Source organism: Ylistrum balloti, unplaced genomic scaffold (assembly GCF_031769215.1).
Source record: "Ylistrum balloti isolate Yb309-2 unplaced genomic scaffold, AGI_CSIRO_Ybal_v1 Utg369672, whole genome shotgun sequence".
NCBI lineage: Eukaryota > Metazoa > Mollusca > Bivalvia > Pectinida > Pectinidae > Ylistrum > Ylistrum balloti.
Genome location: NW_026781917.1, coordinates 449,238 through 474,310, shown reverse-complemented (window position 1 = coordinate 474,310; position 25,073 = coordinate 449,238). Strand labels below are relative to the sequence as shown.

The following is a 25,073-nucleotide window of genomic DNA, read 5'->3' as shown; positions in this document are numbered from 1 at the left end:
ACAAACCGGTTTTAAATTATACTCTATAGTAAATTATAATCGTTCCTTCCCAACTCGGGTGACAATCGGTTGAGATATGTTATTTCCAGAAGGATCAGCATGGACCAAGGAGAAGGACATCGGTGGCACGGTTTTTGATAGACATTGACAAGTTGAACGCTAGGAAGAGTGGAATAGTATAAAGAATGTGATTGTCACCTGGGTTGGGTTAGACCATATCGCTATTGTTCCTTTTTCACTACATTTGTAGATGTACTCTCTCTCTCTCTCTCTCTTTCTCCCCCCTCTCTCTCTTTCTCCCCCCCCCCTCTCTCTCTCTCTCTGTCTCTATAATTGTATCTTGTAAATTTCGAATAGGTCATCTTTTGCATTTATATGTGTCTGTTATTTATCTTGGAACGGGCTTTATATAAGTTTGTAAACTTGTGCCCAATCCATTTGTATATACAATTTATGCAATAAAATATGTGAATAAATGCAGTGATTTGCCATGTTAACCTTATTTGAAAAGGAAAACCTCATAAATATTCGACTGAAAACGGGTATATCCCCAAATTTTTCCGCTGACTGGGGAAAACATGGCCACTAATTTCAACTGTATCATCGTCTCTTGTTTGGAAGGACGCTCGTTGAAAGTATGACCCAGACTCGAAACCGTTTGCTTTTAGTTTTTTTCTTCAACGACACGTTAGAAGTATAATTAAGTCCGATATCATTGGGAATGACGTTGAATGCTGACGACACTTTGTTTGTCGGAGATGGTAAGAGTAACCTCCCTTTATTTTCGGTAGGCGTGCTTATCTTTGCGTTGTCGATCGGCCAATTGAAAAGTTCTACGCGAGGTTGAAAATAGTCCGAAATAAATGTGAATACATTACGCCAGTTATCTAAATAAAGACGACAAGCTCGACATGTGCACATTTTTAAAATTTCTTGATAAAAATTAATATTTTTGATGCAAAGAGGGAAAATTGAAAACAAATAGATAGCTTTAATCATAAAACGAAATTCAAGTGCAGTCATAATCATCCACAAGCATGCATGCCAGTCACGGATGACTGATAATCTAGATTTACTCAGAAATCCAAATTAGTGGGTGAAAATGGTTAACAGCTTTCTTTGCTGCAATTCCAATCTAACGGTTGCATAAGCCAAGTGAGTCTTAATCATCACAATTTCATCTATTTACAGTCAATAAAAACAAACATTATCAGTCGGTTTTGCCATGTAATGTATTTTTTATTGTGTAGTAAAACATCTATTTAAAAAATACACAAATTTTGAACAAATAACATTCATTTTGTGCTAGATACATAGCATTTCATGCTACTTATGATAATTTTATTAAGTTCGAAAATAGATTTTTAAGAAATAATATGATTCACAAGAAGTCAAAATATGCCCGGTGAGTCTTGGCTATCTGTCCTGCAGACTGTTCCCTTGCTTCTACCATCAATTCCGTCTCCCCGAAAATCATACTCACTTCCACAGTTAAGCGTTCCTTGGACTCCGGAAGTTCCACCACAATCTTTCCCAAGAATTCACAGTTCCGGTCCGTCACATACATTGGATCAAGATCATCGGAAGCGTACACCTTCAGCAACATCTCCCGCTGGTTTCTTTTTATTGTCACGTGTCTACCAGTGACTGCTTCTCCAACTCCAAGGGGTTGACATTTCTCAATGTATTTCTTAAATACGTCCTTGACCCTATCAACACCGTCAATAGTCACGCGCCGTGCTGGTGAATGTGTTCTTTCGTCATACGCTGGTGATATATTGATACCGTATGTATATCTGGCTTTTCTTTGTGTAATTGTCTGTGGCTTGTGTCCAAATAAAACGGCCCCTTTTAGCACCGCTAGTCCAGCGTCTTCCGGTATGACAAGTTTGCGAGATTGACCGAACTTTTTAATCATTGCTTGTTGAAGAATTTCGCATTCTGAAAATCCTCCTACCATCACAATAGTTTTGACATCCGACACATCTTTTAATTGAAACATGTTGTCTAAATGTGATAGCAACTTATTCTTACTGTCCATAAATAGCTCCTGAAATAGATCGGCTTCCATTCGGAGTTTATCGCCAGTCCATGTCATTCTACCGTCATACTTAGAGGATTCTATTACTTTTTTAATATTCTCTTTTGCTAGTCGTTTATATGTTTCACTAAGCGATACTGGAATCTTCACTGTTACTTTCCCCGTCATTTCCGGTTTGATAGTTTGTTTCTTAGTTTCAATTTCCCTATATAGATCCAACACGTCAGCCTTGTTCTCCTCTGCAAACGCCTCCATCACTTCTTTTCCGACGAGATTGACCAGCATCTCGGTGAACTTTTCGTCTACATATTTGCCGCCCCATGGACCACCGCTTGCCTCGTGAACCTCCTTCAATGAGCCGTCCAACTGTTTCTCATGTACTGTGATGTCGACAGTTCCTCCTGCAATCAAACGTAAGTTTCCTTGTTATATCTTTGAAACAGATGAAACCCTTCCTTTAATCATATATAGCAAAGCTAGGCATCAAGACATTAATACATCCACGATGTAATAATTGACCCTTAGGCGACGCCCAATCCCTCTGGGCTTAATTTTTGGGTGATATCTTTGAAACCGTTGAAATCCCCACCCCATGACCTTATATTTAGAATTGCTTGACATCAAGAGATAAACACATTCGTTATGTAAGAATAGATCCTTGGGTGTTGCATATCGCAAAGGACATTATTTTTGGGACATTTTTGTATAAAGTTGAGATACCAACCCGATAACCAAATAAACTGTTAGTGGGAATCAAACGACAGTCATGATATCAGAATTTACCCATTAGTCTCGCTCCACCAAAGCGGTTATTGATGAAGCTTAAATTTGGAAATATTTGAAATACCCAACCTATAGGTATGTATGACATTGCTGGGCTTTAAAATCCAGGTGAACTATACAGGCCGTGTGGGCCTATTGTTTCATTTGAATTGTCGTATGTTTAACTTATTACGATATCAATCAACGCACTACTCATATCAGGATATATTTGACCTGAGGTAAATATTTCAAATAAACTCGTGTTGCTATTTTGTAAACATTATTACTTTTTTCATAAATAAATTAATGCCTTCTTAGAAGATACAAAGGATTTTTGAACTTATTTTTCTAATGTTTTTCATGCAAACGAAAATAATATGTTATCTCTTCCTTAATCTAGAAGCTAAGAATTTTGATAAATTGTCTTCTTTGTTTTTGTACAGTTCTTGGTTTGATAAAATGGACGAGAACAATGCCAAACATCATAAAATCTTTCTGACTATGAGTGTCATCAACGACAACTCTTTGTAGAGAAACAACATTGTATAATGATGACGGGGAAGTGAGGAGCAGGATAGAGGAGGGATGTGATGGAGGTGAGGGAAGGGGGTAGTTGGTTAGAAGTAAAAATAAACTGTAATTAAATCACCCAAGGTTTGATACCGATGATGTTGTAAACAAGTAAAGGCAGGACAATATTCAAATTCTATCATAAAGTTTACAAAATGCAAAAGCATTAGATTCTAATGCTTCTGCTCGAATCAGAAAACATGGCAATCTAACCTGCCAACCTAGCAACGTTAGCAGGTATAGAGGTTAGCCTAGGGCTTGTATAGAGATTAGCCTAGGGCTTGTATAGAGATTAGCCTACGTCTTGTATAAAGATTAGTCTAGGGCTTGTTTAGAGATTGGCCTAGGGCTTGTATAGAGGTAACATCGGGCTTGTATAGAGGTTAGCCTAGGGCTTGTATAGAGGATTCATCGGGCTTGAATAGAGGTTAGCCTAAGGCTTGTATAGAGATTAGCCTAGGGCTTGTATAGAGGTTACTTCGGGTTTGTATAGAGGTTAGCCTAGGGCTTGGAAAGAGGTTACATCTGGCTTGTATAGAGGTTAGCCTAGGGCTTGTATAGCGGTTACATCGGGCTTGTATAGAGGTTAGCCTAGGGCTTGTATAGAGGCTACATCGGGCTTGTATAGAGGTTAGCCTAGGGCTTGTATAGCGGTTACATCTGGCTTGTATAGAGGTTAGCCTAGGGCTTGTATAGAGGTTACATCGGGCTTGTATAGAGGTTAGCCTAGGGCTTGTATAGAGGTTAGCCTAGGGCTTGTATAGCGGTTACATCGGGCTTGTATAGAGGTTAGCCTAGGGCTTGTATAGCGGTTACATCGGGCTTGTATAGAGGTTAGCCTAGGGCTTGTATAGAGGTTACATCGGGCTTGTATAGAGGTTAGCCTAGGGCTTGTATAGAGGTTAGCCTAGGGCTTGTATAGAGGTTACATCGGGCTTGTATAGAGGCTAGCCTAGGGCTTGTATAGAGATTAGCCTAGGGCTTGTATAGAGGTTACATCGGGCTTGTATAGAGGTTAGCCTAGGGCTTGTATAGAGGTTACATCGGGCTTGTATAGAGGCTAGACTAGGGCTTATATAGAGATTAGCCTAGGGATTGTATAGAGGTTACATCGGGCTTGTATAGAGGCTAGCCTAGGGCCTGTATAGAGATTAGCCTAGGGCTTGTATAGAGGTTACATCGGGCTTGTATAGAGGCTAGCCTAGGGATTGTATAGAGGTTACATCGGGCTTGTATAGAGGTTAGCCTAGGGATTGTATAGAGGTTTCATCGGGCTTAAATAGAGGTTAGCCTACGGCTTATATAGAGATTAGCCTAGGGATTGTATAGATGTTACATCGAGCTTGTATAGAGATTAGCCTAGGGATTGTATAGAGGTTACATCGGGCTTGTATAGAGGCTAGCCTAGGGCTTGTATAGAGGTTACATCGGGCTTGTATAGAGGTTAGCCTAGGGCTTGTATAGAGGTTAGCCTAGGGATTGTATAGAGGTTACATCGGGCTTGTATAAAGGATAGCCTAGGGATTGTATAGAGGTTACATCGGGCTTGTATAGAGGTTAGCCTAGGGCTTGTATAGAGGTTACATCGGGCTTGTATAGAGGGTAGCCTATGGCTTGTATAGAGGTTAGCCTAGGGGTTGTATAGAGGTTAGCTTAGGGCTTGTATACAGGTTACATCGGGCTTGTATAGAGGTTATCCTCGGGCTTGTAAAAAGATTAGCCTAGGGCTTGTATACAGGTTAGCCTCAGGCTTGAATAGAGGTTAGCCTAGGGCTTATATAGAGATTAGCCTAAGGCTTATATTTTGGTTAGCCTAAGGCTTTTTTAGATGTTACATCGAGCTTGTATAGAGGTTAGCCTAGGGCTTGTATAGAGGTTACATCGGGCTTGTATAGAGGCTAGCCTAGGGCCTGTATAGAGATTAGCCTAGGGCTTGTATAGAGGTTACATCGGGCTTGTATAGAGGTTAGCCTAGGGCTTGTATAGAGGTTACATCGGGCTTGTATAGAGGTTAGCCTAGGGCTTGTATAGAGGTTACATCGGGCTTGTATAGAGGTTAGCCTAGGGATTGTATAGAGGTTACATCGGGCTTGAATAGAGGTTAGCCTAGGGCTTATATAGAGATTAGCCTAGGGCTTGTATAGAGGTTACATCGGGCTTGTATAGAGGTTAGCCTAGGGCTTGGAAAGAGGTTACATCTGGCTTGTATAGAGGTTAGCCTAGGGCTTGTAAAACGATTAGCCTAGGGCTTGTATAGAGGTTAGCCTCAGGCTTGAATAGAGGTTAGCCTAGGGCTTGTATACAGGTTATCCTCGGGCTTGAATATAGGTTAGCCTAGGGCTTATATAGAGATTAGCCTAAGGCTGATATTGTGGTTAGCCTAAGGCTTGTATAGATGTTACATCGAGCTTGTATAGAGGTTAGCCTAGGGCTTGTATAGAGGTTACATCGGGCTTGTATAGAGGCTAGCCTAGGGCCTGTATAGAGATTAGCCTAGGGCTTGTATAGAGGTTACATCGGGCTTGTATAGAGGTTAGCCTAGGGCTTGTATAGAGGTTACTTCGGGCTTGTATAAAGGCTAGCCTAGGGCTTGTATAGAGGTTACATCGGGCTTGTATAGAGGTTAGCCTAGGGCTTGTATAGAGGTTACATCGGGCTTGTATAAAGGCTAGCCTAGGGCTTGTATTGAGGTTACATCGGGCTTGAATAGAGGTTAGCCTAAGGCTTGTATAGAGATTATCCTAACACTTATATATTGGTTAGTCTAGGGCTTGTATAGCGGTTACATCAGGCTTGTATAGTGGTTAGCCTAGGGCTTGTATAGAAGTGAACCTAGGGCTTGTATAGAGGTTAGCCTCGGGTTTGTATAAAGGTTAAGGCTTGTATATAGGTTAGCCTAAGGCTTGTATAGAGGTTAGCCTTGGGATTGTATAGTGGTTAGCCTAGGGTTTGTATGGAGATTAGCCTAGGGTTTGTATAGAGATTAGCCTAGGGCTTGTATAGAGGTAAGCCTAGGGCTTTTATAGAAGTGAACCTAGGGCTTGTATAGAGGTTACATCGGGCTTGTATAGAGGTTAGCAGCGGGTTTGTATGGAGGTTACCCAAGGGCTTGTATAGAGATGAGGCTAGGCTAGGGCTTGTATAGAGGTTAGCCTAGGGCTTGTATAGAGGTGAACCTAGGGCTTGTATATAGGTTAGTCTCAGGCTTGTATGGAGGTAAGTCTAGGGCTTGTATTGAGGTAAGCCTATGGCTTGTATAGAGGTAAGCCTAAGGCTGGTGTATTACATCAAGGTAACGTAATATTATCACCCTAATTAAATCAACGAAGAAAGAATATAACTTCCGACTATACCTCCACAATCCAAAACCATGTATTTTGACGTTGATCCCTTGAAAGACACATTGCTTTTTAACTTGTCTATGGGTAGATACTGACAGTACAAAGATGCTGCTTCCGGTTCAAGACAGATGGTGAGTTGTTCCCCTTTTATACCGGCCTACAATGAAAACAAAAACTTGAACTGAAAGTGATTATAGAAAAAGATAGTTACATGAAAAACAATTTAATATGCAAGTAAACATACTTTCTGTGTCACGTGTTTATATTTGAATGCTAGAAAATCAAACTGACGACCGCTTGAATTCGATTTATCTCGTTTTCGTTTGAATCTATTTTTCCCTAAGGATTCCTGGAAGTTGTATCTCTTTCTCAGTATATAGTGTTAATGTTGCTAAATTCATATCTTTGTGGGTTTTTTTAACATGTATAATGTTCATTAAAGGCTTTTGGTCACGATTTCGGTTTTTGTTAAATTTTGTTACATCATAATCTAAATAACACTACCAACCAGATCACGCCGCTCAAATGTGTCATGAGATTTCTTTTTAGGCAGTAGAAAGTACTCGCTAAACATGAGTGCTAAAATTAATGAGGTGATTAGTCACGTGGTAAATGTGACGTCAAAGTGTTACTTCGTTTGACCGTGTCTAGTGTAACTAGTAGTGTAGAAGGCAGACAATTCTCATATGATGCCGTTTTCTTCATAAAAAAGTGAAATTATTTACTCTAATTAAACATTCTATATCATAATCTAAGAACTTTAGCAAATAGCACTGCTTAAATAAAAACTAAATGATAATGTGTTTAATACATTTGTGTATATGACACGAACTATTGCAGTGTCATGGGCACAGGAAATTAATCGACAGTCAATTACTGAAAAGTTACATCTGAACCTACATAGTCTGCTGCCTCCCGCATGAACTGTTTAGCGTTGTCCTTCCAGATGGCAGGGACAGTAAGAACCCAGTGAATGTCCGAGTTGACCACGGTCGTTCCACGTGTGTCCAGTGTGGTCAGTAAGTGGTCCTTTAGGTACTTTATCGACTCGCCGAATACCGTCTTGGCTGACATCTGTTTGGTCACGTTTTCCGACACCAGAGATGTGTTTCTTTGCAAATTCTGTTACCAAAAATATCACGGTATTAATTTACCTGGTAAGATGTCATCTACTGTAAATACATAATTTATCTTTTTTTTTTTTACGATTTTCACTCATCCCTACACTGGATATATACTGATACATCTAGAATTTGTATTAATGTACCAGCCTCTTTATAACGTTCGCAAATATATATATGTAAACTTGATAAAAATAACAGGTGACAATAAATCACAATTTATTTCCAAATTAAGTATTTTAACAGTCGTTGATTTATAATAACATACTCTTTCCATAAGTGTCATCTTGAAGCGCCGGAAGAAGTAATGGTCGCCATGAATGTCGTCTAGAGCTAATTCGGAGTATTGGTCCTCAGCTTCGTATCCGAATGCCTCAAATTTCTGATCTTTGTCGAACAGAATACAGGTCGGAGTTTTGAAGGATACCAGACTCCTTGACCCTGCAGTCCAGCTCTGGTTCACAGAAATCTGAAGGGCGTTGGTTCTGTAGTCTTCTTTAAAGGAAAATGCATAGCCCGAGTAGGTCGTTCCAAAGTCGATAGCGGCCACCATCAACTTTTGTCTTTTAATATCTTGATGTAAGGCGGCCATCTTGAATTTTACATTTTCTGGGGAAACACAATGGAATATTAATGAAATCATTGTTTTAATTCTTAGTATTCAAGGCTTACATTATATAAGTGAGTTGAACTTCTGTTTTGAATCTTGCGTCGTCTGCAAATTCGTACATTTCGTTGGAAATTTCCGGCAATTTTCAGCAATCTCGGAAATCGATTCAAAAGATTGCCAAAAATTCACCTGAGTGTTTCAAATGACGTCTACCGGGACGATAAAAAAAAATCCAGGATAACTTTAGAAAAAAAGTAGACGATACTGTACATTATATTCACATACAAAAGTTTAAAATCACAGTGCTGAATTGCATACATGTGTATAGCAGTCAACATTACATCTGATCGAAGTTTACATAACAGTACAAAACACCAAAATGGCTAGGTGATATCATCAATTCATTGTAATAATACCACATATTCTGTTTATAGCCCCACCATGAAGAAACAAGAAAAATAACGCGTCAACATAATCATAATCCAAACTCAAATTCATTAAATTTAGGGGAATATATGAACAAGAGAAAAATTTACACGGAGACTGCTGAAAAAAAAACCCAAACAGAATAAGACCAGGTCTTCCGAAAGAGTAAGCGCCTTCTGCTTTATCGACTACGCCCACCATCCATGTAAATCTTGGTCATTCCAAGTAAGTAATGCCACATTCCCTAATTAGAATAAGGTGTACAACAACGAAACCAACAGGCAAACTAGCGAGCATGAAACACGTCAAGCTTCATAAATAAATAAATGAAATAAAAAGCTGTGGTGCCATGAATTCATAAAGATAAAACCTTCAGCCTGAATTTGTTTTACGTGATATCACTTATACTGTACATTAATCAGAAAAATCAATTAATAATAAAATTGAGCTCAATGGATTCCCACACTCTTTTCACCGGAATCACTAAAGGGTCCAATAAAGTCTCAACACAAGTTTATCAAAGATCATGAAACTCATATTTGAAAAAAAAGTAGGAGATAATTCAATATAAGATGAATTCCAAGGTTTATCTTTGACTTCAGTGTTTTATAAACTTTCGTTATTTATGGTATGTACATAGCATTGAGCACTAGACACGATGTTTTACACACGTAGCTCTACATTTTGTAACGGAGTAGTTGATGTCGTCATTCGGCTATTGGAGTCAGCGATTTCAATGTATTTTCCCGTGGCTCTAGTTTTTGTTTTGAGTATAACTCTGGTCGCCTTTAGTAGAATTCAACAGAAGTTTGCATGAATCATCACCCCAAACCGCAAGTTCAAAATACGTAACTTTTAATTTGGTGGATCCATTTTTTTGATATTCTGGACCCGACAATAAATATTTCATTTTGTTTCTTGATCATATGAAAAAATGGATATTTGGGGGACAATTGGGAAAAGTTAAGCACAGCAACCACTCTCCGAATTTCTAAAAATAAAAAAATAAACACAAGAAATTTTCGTCTTTAAGTATAAAGCAGAGTCTTCAAAACAGTTAAATAATAGAGGATTTAAGCGGTTTTAATGAAATTTTGGTTGTTTGGGAAGACTGAGTCCTTAAAATCAAATAAACGCATAATTTTATGCTGCTTTTTTAAATCACACATGCCAAGCCACAAGCGATTCACTGTTAAAAGACTGCCCGAAGATTACAGAGGTATAATTCGCGAAACAATTTGGAAAAACGTAGCGAAACAAAAAAAATCCTATTTACATAATTAAGATTTACATCAACTTTTAAATTTTAAGGAAATACCTGAACATTTGGGCAGCCGTGACCTCGAAACCATTGTCTTACAATAGACATCTGTCTTTGTAACCTAATCGCAAAGGTCGTCACGATATTTTGTACACAAGTTGTATAGTACATTGTAGTTATTACTTCCTGCTTATGCAAACTGAAAGTATACCCGTTAAACAAAATCTCATGCACTTATAAGTGATATTGTATCACCATGTCAGAATCAATGTTGAGTAGAATGAGAACCCCATCAAAGGACAGGTAGGTTTGAACAGAATTTACTGAATTTTACCGATATTTAGATATTGGATTTAAAAATAAAACGGGCATACATTTAGCATATACACGCGTGTACGTACATATGTGTAAAAATCTATTGTCATTTCAAATTATCCTGCATAATCTTTATCACATATGTCATTTGAAGGGGCATGTACACAAAATAAATATACTAAAATCCGTTACAGAACAATTTTAGTATCATCAATAGTTATAACATTTTACTGGAAGGTATTGTACTTAAGTGTAACCCCAAGGTGCCTCAATTGCTGTGGTACAAGGTGTTATAATGTCTACAGTACCTTTATCATTTTACATTTGTAGCTGACATCGTCTAGTTTCTTGCTAGAGGTAGTATACATTAACTCTTTGAATACAACTTACCGATCTAAAAAGGTTAAAGTAATAAACAGGTGTCATATCACAACACAGGAGGAAATTTCTCGCTCCCAATGTGTACACGGCCTCGTTTTTGAGTTTCGCCGCGACTCATTCGTATAACGCATTTCGATTGGCTGGTTATTATTAGTCAAAGGGGTATTCCGGTTGTTTACGTGTAATTTGCGTGTTTGAAATAAGGATATGACTTAAATGAAAAGCATTTTATTCCACGACAACGCGAGGTAAGTACTATGCTATAATGATGTTCAGAATAAGTTCACAGTTTAGATGTACCGAAAGAAAATGAAAGTTGTCTCCTGGCGGAATCCTATCAGGTAACAGGGAGCGGTGAATTATTGCAATATGGGGCACCAATGGGAGTTCGTGATTTCGCAAAAGTTGAAGGTAGATATTGACAAGCATTAAACGTCTGAAAATAAATGATTTTCTTAAAGCCTCATAATGATTTAAAAATTTATAGGAATTTTTAATGTATCAAATATCTCCATGTAATAGAGATTTTAGATTTCAATTTCAACTTCAGTATACTGTTTTTATTTTTCATTTGAAATTTCTTCAAATATGAAGTGAAAATTGTCTTTAAATTGAATCATATCACATGATTTTGCTCTATTGATAACATATTAACACTGCATAATTTCAGACTTCGGTTTTTTTTCATCAAATATATGCTTAGATTTTAAGGTTTAGTAAACAAACCTGGAGCCAATGCAAACCAAGTTAAAACTAACACGTGACTTTCTAGTCTGTCGATTTAAACAGTAGTGCTGCACTGTCACCGATGAGTTGGGCTCGGTAGTGTGTTACTAATATACACTGTATATATATGTGTGTGTGTTATCCAAACCTTCCTTGTTTGGGTATTATCAGAACTAACATTGACACATGAACAGACCGTTAATATTGACTCTCCTGGATAAATACATACATTCATGCAAGTGCATGTATATTTACATCGACATCGACGCTTTATATTAACTCCAGGTAAGCTGTTGTCAAAAAGTGTATTAATATAGTTGTATACATATATGTACGTTGTAAATGACAATTAAACGGATTTATAGGCCAACGTTGACAGTTATGAATGGCGCGTAAATGTTCAGATAAGAAACGTGCCGGTTCATGTACCTGCAGAGGAATGTAGTGTTAAAGAAACACAAAACGAAAGTAGCTGAATATCATGCATGAAAATTTCTTATTTTGTTCTCAATGAAACAAAATTTCAACAATAAAGATCGAACAACGTGACAGCTTTGACAGAATACTATTGTTCAATATCAACTGTAACTTATATTTTTATATTAGTGCTTATCAGCATAATACAAAGGGTGGAAGGTTTGAATTCTATAAATCGTGTCACTTCTTATTCATAGTTATCAACTTACCGTGTAATTTTCTCTCTCTCTCTCTCTCTCTCTCTCTCTCTCTCTCTCTCTCTCTCTCTCTCTCTCTCTCTCTCTCTCTCTCTCTCTCTCTCTCTCTCTCTATTTTTCTCACTTTCTCTCTCTCTCCCTCCCCCCTCCCCCTTCTCTCTCTCTCTCTCCTTCCCCCCTCCCCCTTCTCTCTCTCTCTGTCTGTCTGTCTCTCTCTCTCTCTCTCTCTCTCTCTCTCTCTCTCTCTCTCTCTCTCTCTCTCTCTCTCTCTCTCTCTCTCTCTCTCTCTCTCTCTCCCTCCCCCTCTCTCTCTCTCTCTCTCTCTCTCTCTCTCTCTCTCTCTCTCTCTCTCTCTCTCTGTCTCTCTCTCTCTCTCTGTCTCTCTCGCACCATACAGCTGTTTCATCCTTCTAGCATTTGTTAGTGATAAATAACAATCTGATAAATTCTTCCAATTCAATTTTGAATTATGAGGTTTATATTTTATTTATGCAAAAATTTTGTTATTGTTTTTATTTAATGTGCTCAGGCTACCAATATATCTAAGTCGATACAAAGTTTGTGAGTATTCGTTACTTTGAATTCTAGTCAACATAACTATACGTGCTATACCTCTACTGTCTTTAAATACAAACAGAATTGGCACATTTCCAAATACCGATTTAAAAAATTTAAACAAGTAACAATTTCTATATAAGTATTAAAGTAGGTAAAGTATTTATAGTAGTTTTTTTACTTCATTGTTTGATATTACATGCCGCTGCCCCACCCCACTTTTTTTCTTTTTTTTTAATTGCTGTTGATATCCAACGAATAAAAAACTCTTCCTTGTACGTGATATATCATGTATTGATATTGATTTTAGGATTTTCACGGTACCTAGCATATTTTACGAAATGATAACAAGCGAGATATCCGTGCTATTTAATATTCAAAGCCTTGATCTGCTGTCAAGTTTAAATAAGGAAAAGAGATCGCAGAAGACAGCCATCATAGATTGTACGTACACAAAAATGCCGAGGATTGAATGGGGCTGTTATTTACGATAGAATTAAAGAATTTAATCTGAAAACTTTCTCCTGCGTTCCCTACAGAATGTCGTACAGAAGTAGCAGTAAGGTTTCTCCACCTGGTGCATACCCTGGGCGTGCACGACCACACTCAGCAACTAGGGACAGGACCCAAGCTCGTCATGAGAGACCGGCATCAGGGTAAGAATTGTATATGTATCACGTCAGACGTAAAAGATCGTCAGATAGTGAAGTTGTGGCAAGTACCGCTTATCTGAGGAATTTTTGAAATTTGTTTCTAAAATTTTTTTCTTTTATTTCACACTATACCTACGTTAGGATGAAAATCAATTTTCTTGCTTACTATAGAAAATCTTTTATGTTATAATTCCCATCCCGATAATTGAGTCACGACATGAGCTATGTTTTTGGGGTATATTATATATCAATAATAACAAAGACAGAAAGATATCCAGTAATGTCATTTTATTAAAAGACGAATAACATGACAGACATGGTCACAACAATGTCAACCATGCTGTACAAACATTTATCTTTATTACAAACAAATATTTAAAACATAAACAAAGTCATAATTTTAATATAGCCAAGAAGATGGAGCATAGAATATGAACCTATATGATAACAAGAACGAAATCATACATTTTTATACATTCAAAAAGGAAGAGTATAAACTAGGAAGTAAATGTGTCGTAACCTATATTGTGAGATAGTGGGCCAAACCAATATTGTCACCAATTTTCCACCTTGTACGACTTTTTATTTTCTCACTTCACCTAGCCGATTGACTTGTCGGTGTTGGCCGAAATTTTTCGGGTGATTGAGCTTCAACCACATGACTTTTTCCTCCCACTTTCATCGCATATTGTAATACATAATTTCAGTGTTAAAATAAGAAAATTAAAGCAACGAAATTCTATGTACAACAATAATGTATTTGTATAAATTGTATATTATAGTAAATACAGATTTTAAGGAATGCTTTGAGGTATCATCATGTTGTGCATATTGCCATGTTGCACGAACGCATGTAATAAAAAAAATCCTTCCATTGTCGATTAAAGACGAGAACGGAAACCAGAAGCTTTCAAGCATGAACGGACGCCTAGCACGGACGCCGCAGATCCAACCGACCTCCGAAAACTTCTTCACGTTGTTGGGGAGCTTCAGAAAATTGATGTGAACGCAGCACTGAGTCTCTATCAAGCGCTTATGAAGAAAACTGAAAATGAGGAACAAATTAAATCTGAGGTTAACAAACTTACTATTAATTTTATTTCGCCGTCCTTTCAACTTTTAGCTTCTGTCTAAAGAACTAAGAATCTCTGTTTTAAAATCTATCTTGTTCTGTTTTCTTGTTTTCTTTTTATATCCACTGTTTTAGGGTACATGTATATTCTAATCTCAGTAAATATAGAAAAAACGGGATACGTCACAAAAAGAAATTTTAAAAGAAAAATGCCATTTTGAATAACAATCTGATGGAAACATCGACTTTTCCCAAATGCAAGCGTCTTTTGTTGTTCTAGTTTGTGTACTTTGTTCTTGTTTGTGTTTGTTACCCGGATCGATCAATAATCCACGCGCAATATTATCAAAACACGTGCACAGATTTTTCTTTTTTTTTATACTGAATTACTTATGTAGAGCTTGAGCCAAATACATCTGAATTATAATTATAATTCTGCTATCAATTGATTAAAATAATGCTATCAACTAATCAAAATAATGTTATCAATTAATTACAATAATGCTTTTAATCAATTAAAATGTTGCATACATTTTTGCTTCCTGTCGTTGTATTCAAAATTGACATACCAAAAGGGACACAAAGTCATTTAATGCTTTATCTGTTGTGTCACCAATGCTACGTACAAAACTAGATTTATAAATATATCAGTCAGCAGTAGCTATCGCTTTGATTGAAACAGGCTCCAAGAGATGTAGTGAGCAATATTTCTTTAATTGTTCGTCATCCCTCTACTTCATTACTTCTCTTTAGCTGCGCAACATCTCGTCAACTTCACTATGCCTCTTTAGTTCAATTAATGTTCAAATGTGTTTTTTGTTGCCACAGGAAAAATATTTGGATGCTTTGAATGAGCGAATGGAACTGAAAGCGTCTACGACTGCCACACGTGATCGGGAGGAACTACAGGAGCAATTTAATGCTCTGTTGAACGAAAAAGAGAAGCTTGAGGAAGCCAACAAGAAATTGGAAGGCAAATGCAAAGAAAATGAACGTTTGCATACCGAAATGCAACGTTTGGAGACAAAGAATGACCAATACAAAAATAATTTAAAAAGAAAAGAGGAAGAACTAAAAAAGGCACAGTCAGAAAAAGATGACGCCCTGAAAAGGTTAGTTAACCATAATTTTAAAGATTTCCTTGATCTCTTTGGTGAATAATGTAAAATAATTGTCATAGACAATAATTCTACTTTAGATAGGTTTACTCGCTGGAAGAACTTATTCATATCCGATATGCCATATATTACAAAAGACAATGTACAGTAATATGTGAATTATGAATTAAATCTTAATAATTCAGCTGTATCATAATGCTATTTTATCCTTTTAAAGACTCATCGGTAATTAGCAAACGGACTTCAATTGTTGAAAGTTAGAAAATGACCAAGAAAAATAACAATTGATCGATATGCAAGTTGGTAGATGGATTTTAGAGATGGCATTTAAATATCCATCTTTTAATAACAAATTATGCACTAGGTTTTAAATCAGATTTGAAAAGAAACACCACTCTAGAGTATTGTTGTATTACCGGATGTGTATATTTCATAATTGGATTTCGTGGAATGTTACAAATGAAAACGGCAAATGGTAATGTGCACTGTGAACATAGCAACGGATTGACAGTCATCTGGAGTTGGTTCTTGCATAACAAAGAAAAGGAACTTCATTTCTATCACCTTAAAATGCCTTTGCATTATTGAGTTTTCAGCTTTCAGAGATGTGTTTTCGTATACTTTTGTCAAATTCGTGCGAAGTACTATGAATGTGTGATTAACCAGATAGGTGATCAAGTTTGATTGGAAAATTATTATTATCTAAGGGAAAGGGATAACTATCTATGAAGTGCGATTAATTACCCAGATGAAAAAAACTAATCCAGTTAATTTGGCTAGCAAATACAAGTGTAGTAGGTGCCGGATGCAAATGCATAATAGTTAGCTGTTAGTTGTAAAGATGATAGGTACGAGTTTTTATCTATTGGTGAAAATGGTAATGTTTAGATATTGTCAAAGCATGAAGACCTTTGCATCGATGATAATTTGATGATACCTTTCTGTTGGAGCACAGATTAAGTAAGGAGATCGGGTTTAAAATGACAGACAACAACCCATCTATCACAGACCTCAGTGACCCGAATAGAGCCATGAAACTTGGGGAAAGATACAGCGAAATTTATGATAACGAATGGACGGACGCTATGGAGATACTTACGGGAAATAGCAAGGACGATATCAGGGAGAAGTCTTGTGTGCAAAATTTACACGACATCCTTAGGGTACAGTGTTTGTGATTACATCATTCATTCAAATATAGTTTATTGTAGAAACATACAAAAGGGATTGTCACAAGTTCTCGCAACTTACTAGGCCCTCTCCTGAAATACATTACATAATTTCACAGAAACAACACGTGATGACGATATACAAGCATATTACATCAAGTGTTTCGTAAATTTCTGCAGTAAATGTAAAGAGCAGTTTATTTCTTCTTTCCTTTTACTGTAAATGTTTATCATATCACAGAAATATCACGCGAAACAGTAGCATACACATGGACTCATATTTTTAGATGCGAACCACAAAATATAGTAATGCAGAATTTATTTCTTTGCAGAAATGTTACAACCTCTGTGTAGAAATGGCAGATAAGCAGATGGAATCGCTTCAGTTGGCTTTGGTAAACCCAGCGGACCCGGTAGGTTCAGTGCCAAATGTGATGCTTGCATTCTATTTATAGATATTGCAAAGATTGATTTTGATCAGATCGTTAATTATTAAATTGGCATGTAGTATATTCTGAACTATATAATGATGGCTCAAACAAGTCTTTTAGCGTTACTATGCCAATAATCCGTCCTCAATCACAAAAAGATCGGTGTTAAAAATTTGATTATGTCTTATCATGTAAAATTATTATAATTATCTTTGATATTTATCAAGTGAAATTGTTATAAAACTAACAAAGCACTACAGCAGATGTATACTCTTTTGGTCGTTCTTTATTTAAAATAAGCTTAATGTTTCCTTTCCAAGGGAGACAACTTTCAATTTCTATCACATATATTTTACGTTTTAAGAAATTTTTTCACTGTTTATTTGTTAAACTGTCAAGTTTATATAACTATGTATTCGCAGTACTTCATTTTATTTGATATCTTTAGTGTATTTAAACTTTGGAGTATACAACTTTAGAATCAGTTATAAAAGTGAACTCCATGTGTTATTATGGGAACCATCAACCCTAGGTAACGTGTTGAAATAGTATCCTTTAAGGAAGACATATTGCAATGGTTATTCAATTTCTTTTTAAAAACAGTACATTCCATTCCATTCCATGCAAATATATCGAGAAGGAACATTTATCATAGACTTGAAATAGATTGATGTATGGGTCGTTTTTTCCCTTTTGGTGATGTATTGTACTGGAAAGACTATAACGTTATGTAGTGTGGGGGTTAAAACTCGAACCGAACTTATCATTTTTGAAAGAATTTAATAAAAAAAATTCATCTTGACAAACACGTGAGTACTACATCAAAATTGAAAAAAAACTTCATATTACATTCTTCCATTTAAAAAAAGTAAACTTTCATACGAAGCACAGTTAAGGAATTTACCTTGGAAAAGGCCTAAATTTGTCTGGTTTAATCTTATGAGGAAAATATAATATACAAACTTATGTGATAACCACATTAATTTGATTATACATCAATTATTGAATAAAATCGTATTATACAGCTCTGTCGAACTTCCTTCTTGGAATAAGCAGCACAGCTAGATATTGCATCAAAAATTCACCTTTATTATTTAAAAGTCTTCTTCTTTCATTTCTACAAGATTGCTTCAAGCTACTTAATATCTTTTCCTGTATGTCATCTCTGCATTTGAGATAATGTAATATATCTGTGGTGACAGTAAAACGACTTGTTAAAATGAAGAAAAAGAAAAAACCAATGAAATGAATTTGATTTTGATATCTAGATAAAGCAAGTGTGTACTTATGTAGAATTAATCTCAATGTTTATATCAAGGCGAGGTCGAAACGAGCCTGGGTTAGTGCAGCGAAGCCAACGACATCGAAATCAGTGTGCAAACAGCTAAAGGATTGTCGAAAGCAGATGTCGTCAGACGCCGCGGAATATGTTTATAAGGTCAATATACAAATATGTCACTTAATTCGAAAAACAATATTTCAATTCATATGAAATAAAAAAAAAATCTATTTTGGCTCTGTAAAAGTAATTCGTAAGATTTCAATGTGTTTAACGTTGATACAGAATGCAAAATTCTTGAGATAAATTTTATCATTTCAATACAAGACAAGATAATCTTTTTTACTAATTTACTAATTTCTCCGAAAATCCACGATATCGATGATGCGCTCGTTTCACTTTCATGAAAATACATCTAAATGTTGAAATTGGCCTTGGTGATGATTTCTTAACTCACGAAAATGCGGTGTCATATTTGTTTTCAATTTGAATTAAATGAACCATGGTGGTATATTCCAATAGTCATTCGAGGACGATCATCGTTAAAACGATAACAAAACCTTGTGTCTTGAGCTGTCCATCGTTCTGAAATTTATATGAGGTATATCTTCAATTATCATTATGGAGTCAATGCATTAGCAGTAGAATTTCCGGGACACAAGGTTCAGATTACATCGAGTATTGATGAAATCAATGATAATTTTTTTTTCGATGTTTCAGGTTGTTTATCATATTTTGCCACATAATAAAAGCAATTATGAATTAGTTATTTGATTTCAATGAAAGTACAAATTAATTCCATCACTGCAGTAATGACATAAATGATAGGTATCACTGCTTGCTCTGCTGCATCTTTTTCAACGATGATATTTGAGTTTAAATCAATCAAAATGGTGTTGCAATGCGTTGCATTGAAATTCACTGATTGCATTGTTTAGTGGCAATGGAACGAAAGTTGAAACAGCGTTTCTTTTTGCTGTGGGTCCTGTGTATCTTTCAAATTCAAGTTTTGATAATTGTTTTGTAAGTGACCTTTTTAATAGATTAAAAATGACATTTGTAAAACAATAGTTTCCTGTGAATAACGGTCACATCAAAATGCCATTCTGTCAATTATATAGAATATGCTTCTTGTAACCACATGTAAAATTTGTTTGATGTTTGTATCAATATTTTGCTATTTTTATAAAAAAAAAGGTCTTTAAAGGAATATTAACTATTATTGAATATACATATTTCCCGGGTAAAACAGAATATATCGATATTTTCCCGGGTAAAACAGAATATATCGCCATTTTCCCTGGTAAAACAGAATATATCGCTATTTTCCCGCGTAAAACAGAATATATAAATATTTTCCCGGGTAAAACAGAATATGTCGATATTTTCCCGGGTAAAACAGAATATATCGATAATTTCCCGGGTAAAACAGAATATATCGCTATTTTCCCGGGTAAAACAGAATATATCGATATTTTCCCGGGTAAAACAGAATATATCGCTATTTTCCCGGGTAAAACAGAATATATCGCCATTTTCCCTGGTAAAACAGAATATATCGCCATTTTCCCGGGTAAAACAGAATATATCGATATTTTCCCGGGTAAAACAGAATATATCGCTATTTTCCCGGGTAAAACAGAATATGTCGATATTTTCCCGGGTAAAACAGAATATATCGATATTTTCCCGGGTAAAACAGAATATGTCGATATTTTCCCGGGTAAAACAGAATATATCGATATTTTCCCGGGTAAAACAGAATATGTCGATATTTTCCCGGGTAAAACAGAATATATCGATATTTTCCCGGGTAAAACAGAATATATCGATATTTTCCCGGGTAAAACAGAATATATCGATATTTTCCCGGGTAAAACAGAATATATCGATATTTTCCCGGGTAAAACAGAATATATCGATATTTTCCCGGGTAAAACAGAACCTATCGATATTTTCCCGGGTAAAACAGAACCTATCGATATTTAATCGTAATCATTGAAGATACATTTAACGAGAAACCATTTCATATCCTCGATATATGGTATGATTAGTTCTATATTTAAATCCGAAATTGATCATTTCAAAGTCACACATTTAAAAAGAAAACCTAACTCTATACGTACTATTCAGGTCTTTGTGTGGATTAGTTCCATTTTGTGACGGTATATTTATATGAACATATGTTGTATATCAACCGCTGTGCTATATCGTCCTGTCCTCTTGACTCATAACTGTTTGAACTTTACTATGACCTTGATATATTGCTCAATGAATATCATCCTATGTTCTATTAATTAATGTTTAAATTTGTTTAACAGGAATATGCTTACGAAAAGATCGGAAGCATTGCAGAAAGAATACCCGTATATGTCAAGAAATGTATCGAAGTATGTTGGTATATGTGCATGCATGATCCACCCGTTGCTATAGGCAAGGATGTTACAGAGGGTGAAAAATTCGATACCAACATCTACAAACCGTACACCAACAGTGGAACTGTCGTATCCTACAATGTCTGGCCACCTTTGCTTCTGCACGAGAACGGTCCGCTTCTTGCAAAAGGGATCGTTCAGCCGGTGAAAGTGGAGAAAAAGAAAAGCAAGGCACATGTGGGTATGAACGGCGTGGGAGCTTCAGCGGCACTGAAACCAATCAAAGGTTACGGTACAACATATTCCGCCAATGAGGCAACTGGCCACTGGACTGAACGCACAGCATATGACCCTTTCCAGGACGCTTATGGAAGAGCAGAGAGGGACAGGATAAAGAAGCAAGAAAACACTGACACTTCGTGGAGGATTCACGAGCCTTCTTCGAATTACAACAAGACTAACTACTGTACGTCTTATTCGGAGACACCAACTTATGGCAAGGACGTTCATCACTCACATGTCCGTGATCATGTAGAATCCAAGAGTACGTATGATAGGGACAGAGATTACCATTCACGGCCTTCGACAAACTACGTTCAGGAATCGGTTTCTACTTATGCACGACCAACATTATTACAACACGAAGGCAAATTCTACGTAGATGTTGGGGGAAGATATTATGAATATGAAACCTATAAACGTGCTATCGGAAGAAAGGATGAATCATATGCATGAATTCTGACCCTCATTCGCCTGATTAAACATGCTCTATGAACGAGACAAGATTTATTCATGTTGCTACATAATTCTATCGAGAAACATTTGTAAATATTCGGTGAAGAAGTAACATTGTGATTTATTCTTATATACATGAGCTTACTGGTGTATTCATATATAAATGATAGGGAGTAACCAATTATTCAGTTCCTTTCGTTTGATGAACTCCGTTGAACTTTTGCAAAACCTTCAAAGACCCACACATTGTAAAAGAATTATATAGTTGATAATAATAATTTTGAGTGTTTTTATTAATAAACAAAACATGCTACAAAAAAGTAAAAAGTTGATGTCTATGGATTTACTGGTGTCGATTTCTTGTTTTACTCGTTATAGACGGAAGTTAAAGACTGTGAAACTATCACTAACATTAACATCGTCTACGGAAATAAACCGATTAAACTTTATTTCATTGCCGTGATAATCAGCAATAGAATTTAGCACAAGTGTTTGCAACATTATATAAGCCCTTTCCCCAAAGGAATTAACAATCAGAGCACTTGGTAAAACAAAGAGGTCATGAATTTTTAACCATACATACTGGATAATTACAACGATATCCGAAATTCTAAAACCAATCAATTTGACTGTAATTTTAAATCTGATGTTAGATTAAACCAGCTGTAAACATTTTTGAATTTCATTGTATTTCTACCATAATTGGTAAAAAAGATATCAAGGAAAATAAACACATATAACGTGTAAATATAAACATTCTATACTGAAGGAAAATACGCCGATAACCTGCTTATCTTATTTTCCTTTTCCATTTTTATTTTCTGACACTATATATTGCATACATGTAATAGACACACATGCATAGACATCACAGTCTGAGTCATCAACATGCTTACACAGGTGTGACGATACACTATTGTAGCCGTTCTGATTTAAGTACAGGGATTAAATAAGTATTTGGATCCCCTTCTAAATGAGTATACTATTAAGGATACATACGCCGGACAACATACAATAAGGACAGATAAATTACACGTTACAGATTAGTAGTATTGTTGTGTATGGACTGCATTTAAGTGACCAGATGGTAAAATTCTCATACCATCACCACTGAAAAGTTTATATATATATATATATATATATATATATATATATATATATGTATGTATGAATTATACCAAATTTAGAAAAGAATTTTAAAAAAACTAAATATTTGTTATTGATATTGAAATCACGTCCGAAAAAAGCTAAATAAGTATCATGATTATGTAAATTGGATATGCAAAGAAAATAAAAGAAAATGACTATTTATATCATTCCCCTTTTCGATAATTTCATTTGCAGACATAATGAAAATGTATAATGAGCGCTCATATAAACTAACTACATTGTCAAACCATGTGATCAGAAGTGCTGGAAGCCGAGTAAAACAAATCCATTACCCACTACTCCAAATCTCTGATTGATATTGAAAAAAAATGATAATAAGTTTAGTCTATATAAGGTTATCTCTTGGGACATATTTGGTTTCGTATACACCAAAAACTGAACAAATATACTATATGATGACTTTAGAGGATGACAACAAATAAATGTTTACATTGTAAATGAACCATTAAGATATGGAAATAGTTTTGAAAATATGATTTCATATCATTGAAAAATACATATGAACAGGTTACAGCACAAATACATCACTTCTGTTTTGTAAACCTCTGGTCATTTGCCCGGAAGCTCATTCTCGAGATGTTAAAATTTATATTTAAAAAAACATTATGTATATCAGTCTTAGATCTATTATTAGAATTCAAATGTTTAATATTTACTTAATATCTTATTATAGACCTGGCGGTACAGATTATAGATACAAACACAAAGTTAAACCAGTGAACTTAGAATTTGTATGAAAATATAACTTATTGATTAAACAGGATAAAATAGCAATAGATCTTCATTAAAGTCCAAGTGAAACATGCTCAACTCGTTTTACCTTTAATTGTTCTCGAGGTGTTCAAATTTATAAAAAAAGGAAGTTTATGATATAAATCATTCTTAAGTTCATCCTAAGAATTAAAGTGTTCAATTTATAATTTATATCTTATTGTAGCTCTTGTGGCAATGAGAGAACGTAAAAGGTAGAACTTAAGTTCAACAAGAGAACTAAGATCTTTCTCTGGAAATAGTACCCAACAATGAAATTGAAAATAGTAAATTTGCATGAAAACCAAAGGAAAACAGGTTTAACCCGTATTACCTTTAAAAGTTTGTTTACGCGATATCTATATACATTTGTGCGTAGCACAACATTACATGTTTCTTAACAATTTGAAAAAAATATTACTTCCTTGACTGGAAAATTTACATACGCGTTTCGCGGAACTAGACGCAAGCACCAGAACAGACCTGTACAAATCCATAACAAATGTGTCTATTAACAGGACTGTGTACTATATTTGTGTTCGCTTAGAGGTAAGATATCATTCATGCCTTGACATCAGTAATACATTGATTATCATACTGCATAGTGTTTGCATAGAAGCAGTGAAATACTGTAATTTATCATAATATTTACAAAATGGCGCCTCGTATATGTGAAATATGCATCATTCATGATGATATCTGTGATGAAGTGCTTGTAATGCTACATATACACAAACCGAAAGTAGAAATCCTAATAGCAATATAATTTGAATAATGTTATAGCTCGATTACAATGGTCACAATGCATGTAGATATATATATATATCAATATATATTAAATTGATTTAAGAGGTGTTTCTGGAAAATGACGAGTCCGCACTATGGCCAGATGTCCGGTTCAGGAAATGTCATGACCACACACAATATAACCGTCACCCGTCCCGCTCGGCCAGCACCGAGGTAAGTGATAGACAATAAAAAGAATGGAAATCACACGAAAAGGTTGTTGTTGTGGGAAATTCTGCTCAGGCTGTATTAAAACGTTGTTCCTGCCAATTTTGGAACATTCCTCTTCCGGTTGGTTATGTCCTTAGAATAAACATTTTTATTACACAAGTAGATTTTAGGTGTGCCGTTTCGATGACAACACAGTCGATTTCATCAGACAAATGACCAATTAAGCGTATTAGACTTTCGCACATGCTTCAACCTTCAACAAACAACAAGAGAGAGAGAGAGAGAGAGAGAGAGAGAGAGAGAGAGAGAGAGAGAGAGAGAGAGAGAGAGAGAGAGAGGTATTGTTCCTTAAATTATATTTACTCTTTAAAAAATATCTGTAGGTATGTGTTAGAGAGACAGAAGGTGTAACAGCTACAATTCAAACGAGTATTACTGGAATATGTTCTTGTCATAATGTAAATATAATGTTTGACTGTGCTACGTTAACACATTTTAATTCCAGCAACTGTTTTCTAAAGTAAATTCATTTTTATATCTACATAATCACAATAACTCTATTAGACATAATAGCATAGACC

At 35.6% G+C, this 25,073-nt stretch overlaps 2 protein-coding genes across 2 annotated transcripts; one reads left to right on the top strand and one right to left on the bottom strand.

Moving 5' to 3' along the window:
* Positions 1–1,308: 1,308 nt before the first annotated feature.
* On the bottom strand, positions 1,309–10,851 carry LOC132562906 (heat shock 70 kDa protein 12A-like). The gene is made up of 5 exons (XM_060227688.1): positions 10,838–10,851; positions 8,104–8,444; positions 7,615–7,836; positions 6,727–6,871; positions 1,309–2,442 (listed from the first exon to the last, which is right to left on the bottom strand). The coding sequence occupies exons 2-5, from the start codon at positions 8,425–8,427 to the stop codon at positions 1,382–1,384; spliced, it is 1,752 nt and encodes a 583-aa protein (XP_060083671.1). The 5' UTR covers positions 8,428–8,444; positions 10,838–10,851; the 3' UTR covers positions 1,309–1,381.
* Positions 10,852–13,323: 2,472 nt separating this feature from the next.
* Positions 13,324–21,864, top strand: LOC132562299 (uncharacterized). Its single transcript, XM_060227044.1, has 7 exons — positions 13,324–13,439; positions 14,324–14,510; positions 15,337–15,620; positions 16,582–16,789; positions 17,128–17,208; positions 18,545–18,664; positions 20,827–21,864. The coding sequence occupies exons 1-7, from the start codon at positions 13,324–13,326 to the stop codon at positions 21,613–21,615; spliced, it is 1,785 nt and encodes a 594-aa protein (XP_060083027.1). The 3' UTR covers positions 21,616–21,864.
* The last annotated feature ends 3,209 nt before the right edge of the window (positions 21,865–25,073 follow it).

Excerpts from the sequence above, each read along its gene's own strand:
- LOC132562299 (XM_060227044.1), top strand. The coding sequence starts at position 13,324 with ATGTCGTACAGAAGTAGCAGTAAGGTTTCTCCACCTGGTGCATACCCT. Across the intron at positions 15,621-16,581 it reads AAAGATGACGCCCTGAAAAG|ATTAAGTAAGGAGATCGGGT; the intron begins GTTAGTTAACCA and ends GTTGGAGCACAG. Across the intron at positions 18,665-20,826 it reads CCGCGGAATATGTTTATAAG|GAATATGCTTACGAAAAGAT; the intron begins GTCAATATACAA and ends TTTGTTTAACAG.
- LOC132562906 (XM_060227688.1), bottom strand. The coding sequence starts at position 8,427 with ATGGCCGCCTTACATCAAGATATTAAAAGACAAAAGTTGATGGTGGCC. Across the intron at positions 7,837-8,103 it reads AGATGACACTTATGGAAAGA|AATTTGCAAAGAAACACATC; the intron begins GTATGTTATTAT and ends TTTTGGTAACAG. Across the intron at positions 6,872-7,614 it reads TGCGGGAGGCAGCAGACTAT|GCCGGTATAAAAGGGGAACA; the intron begins GTAGGTTCAGAT and ends TTTTCATTGTAG.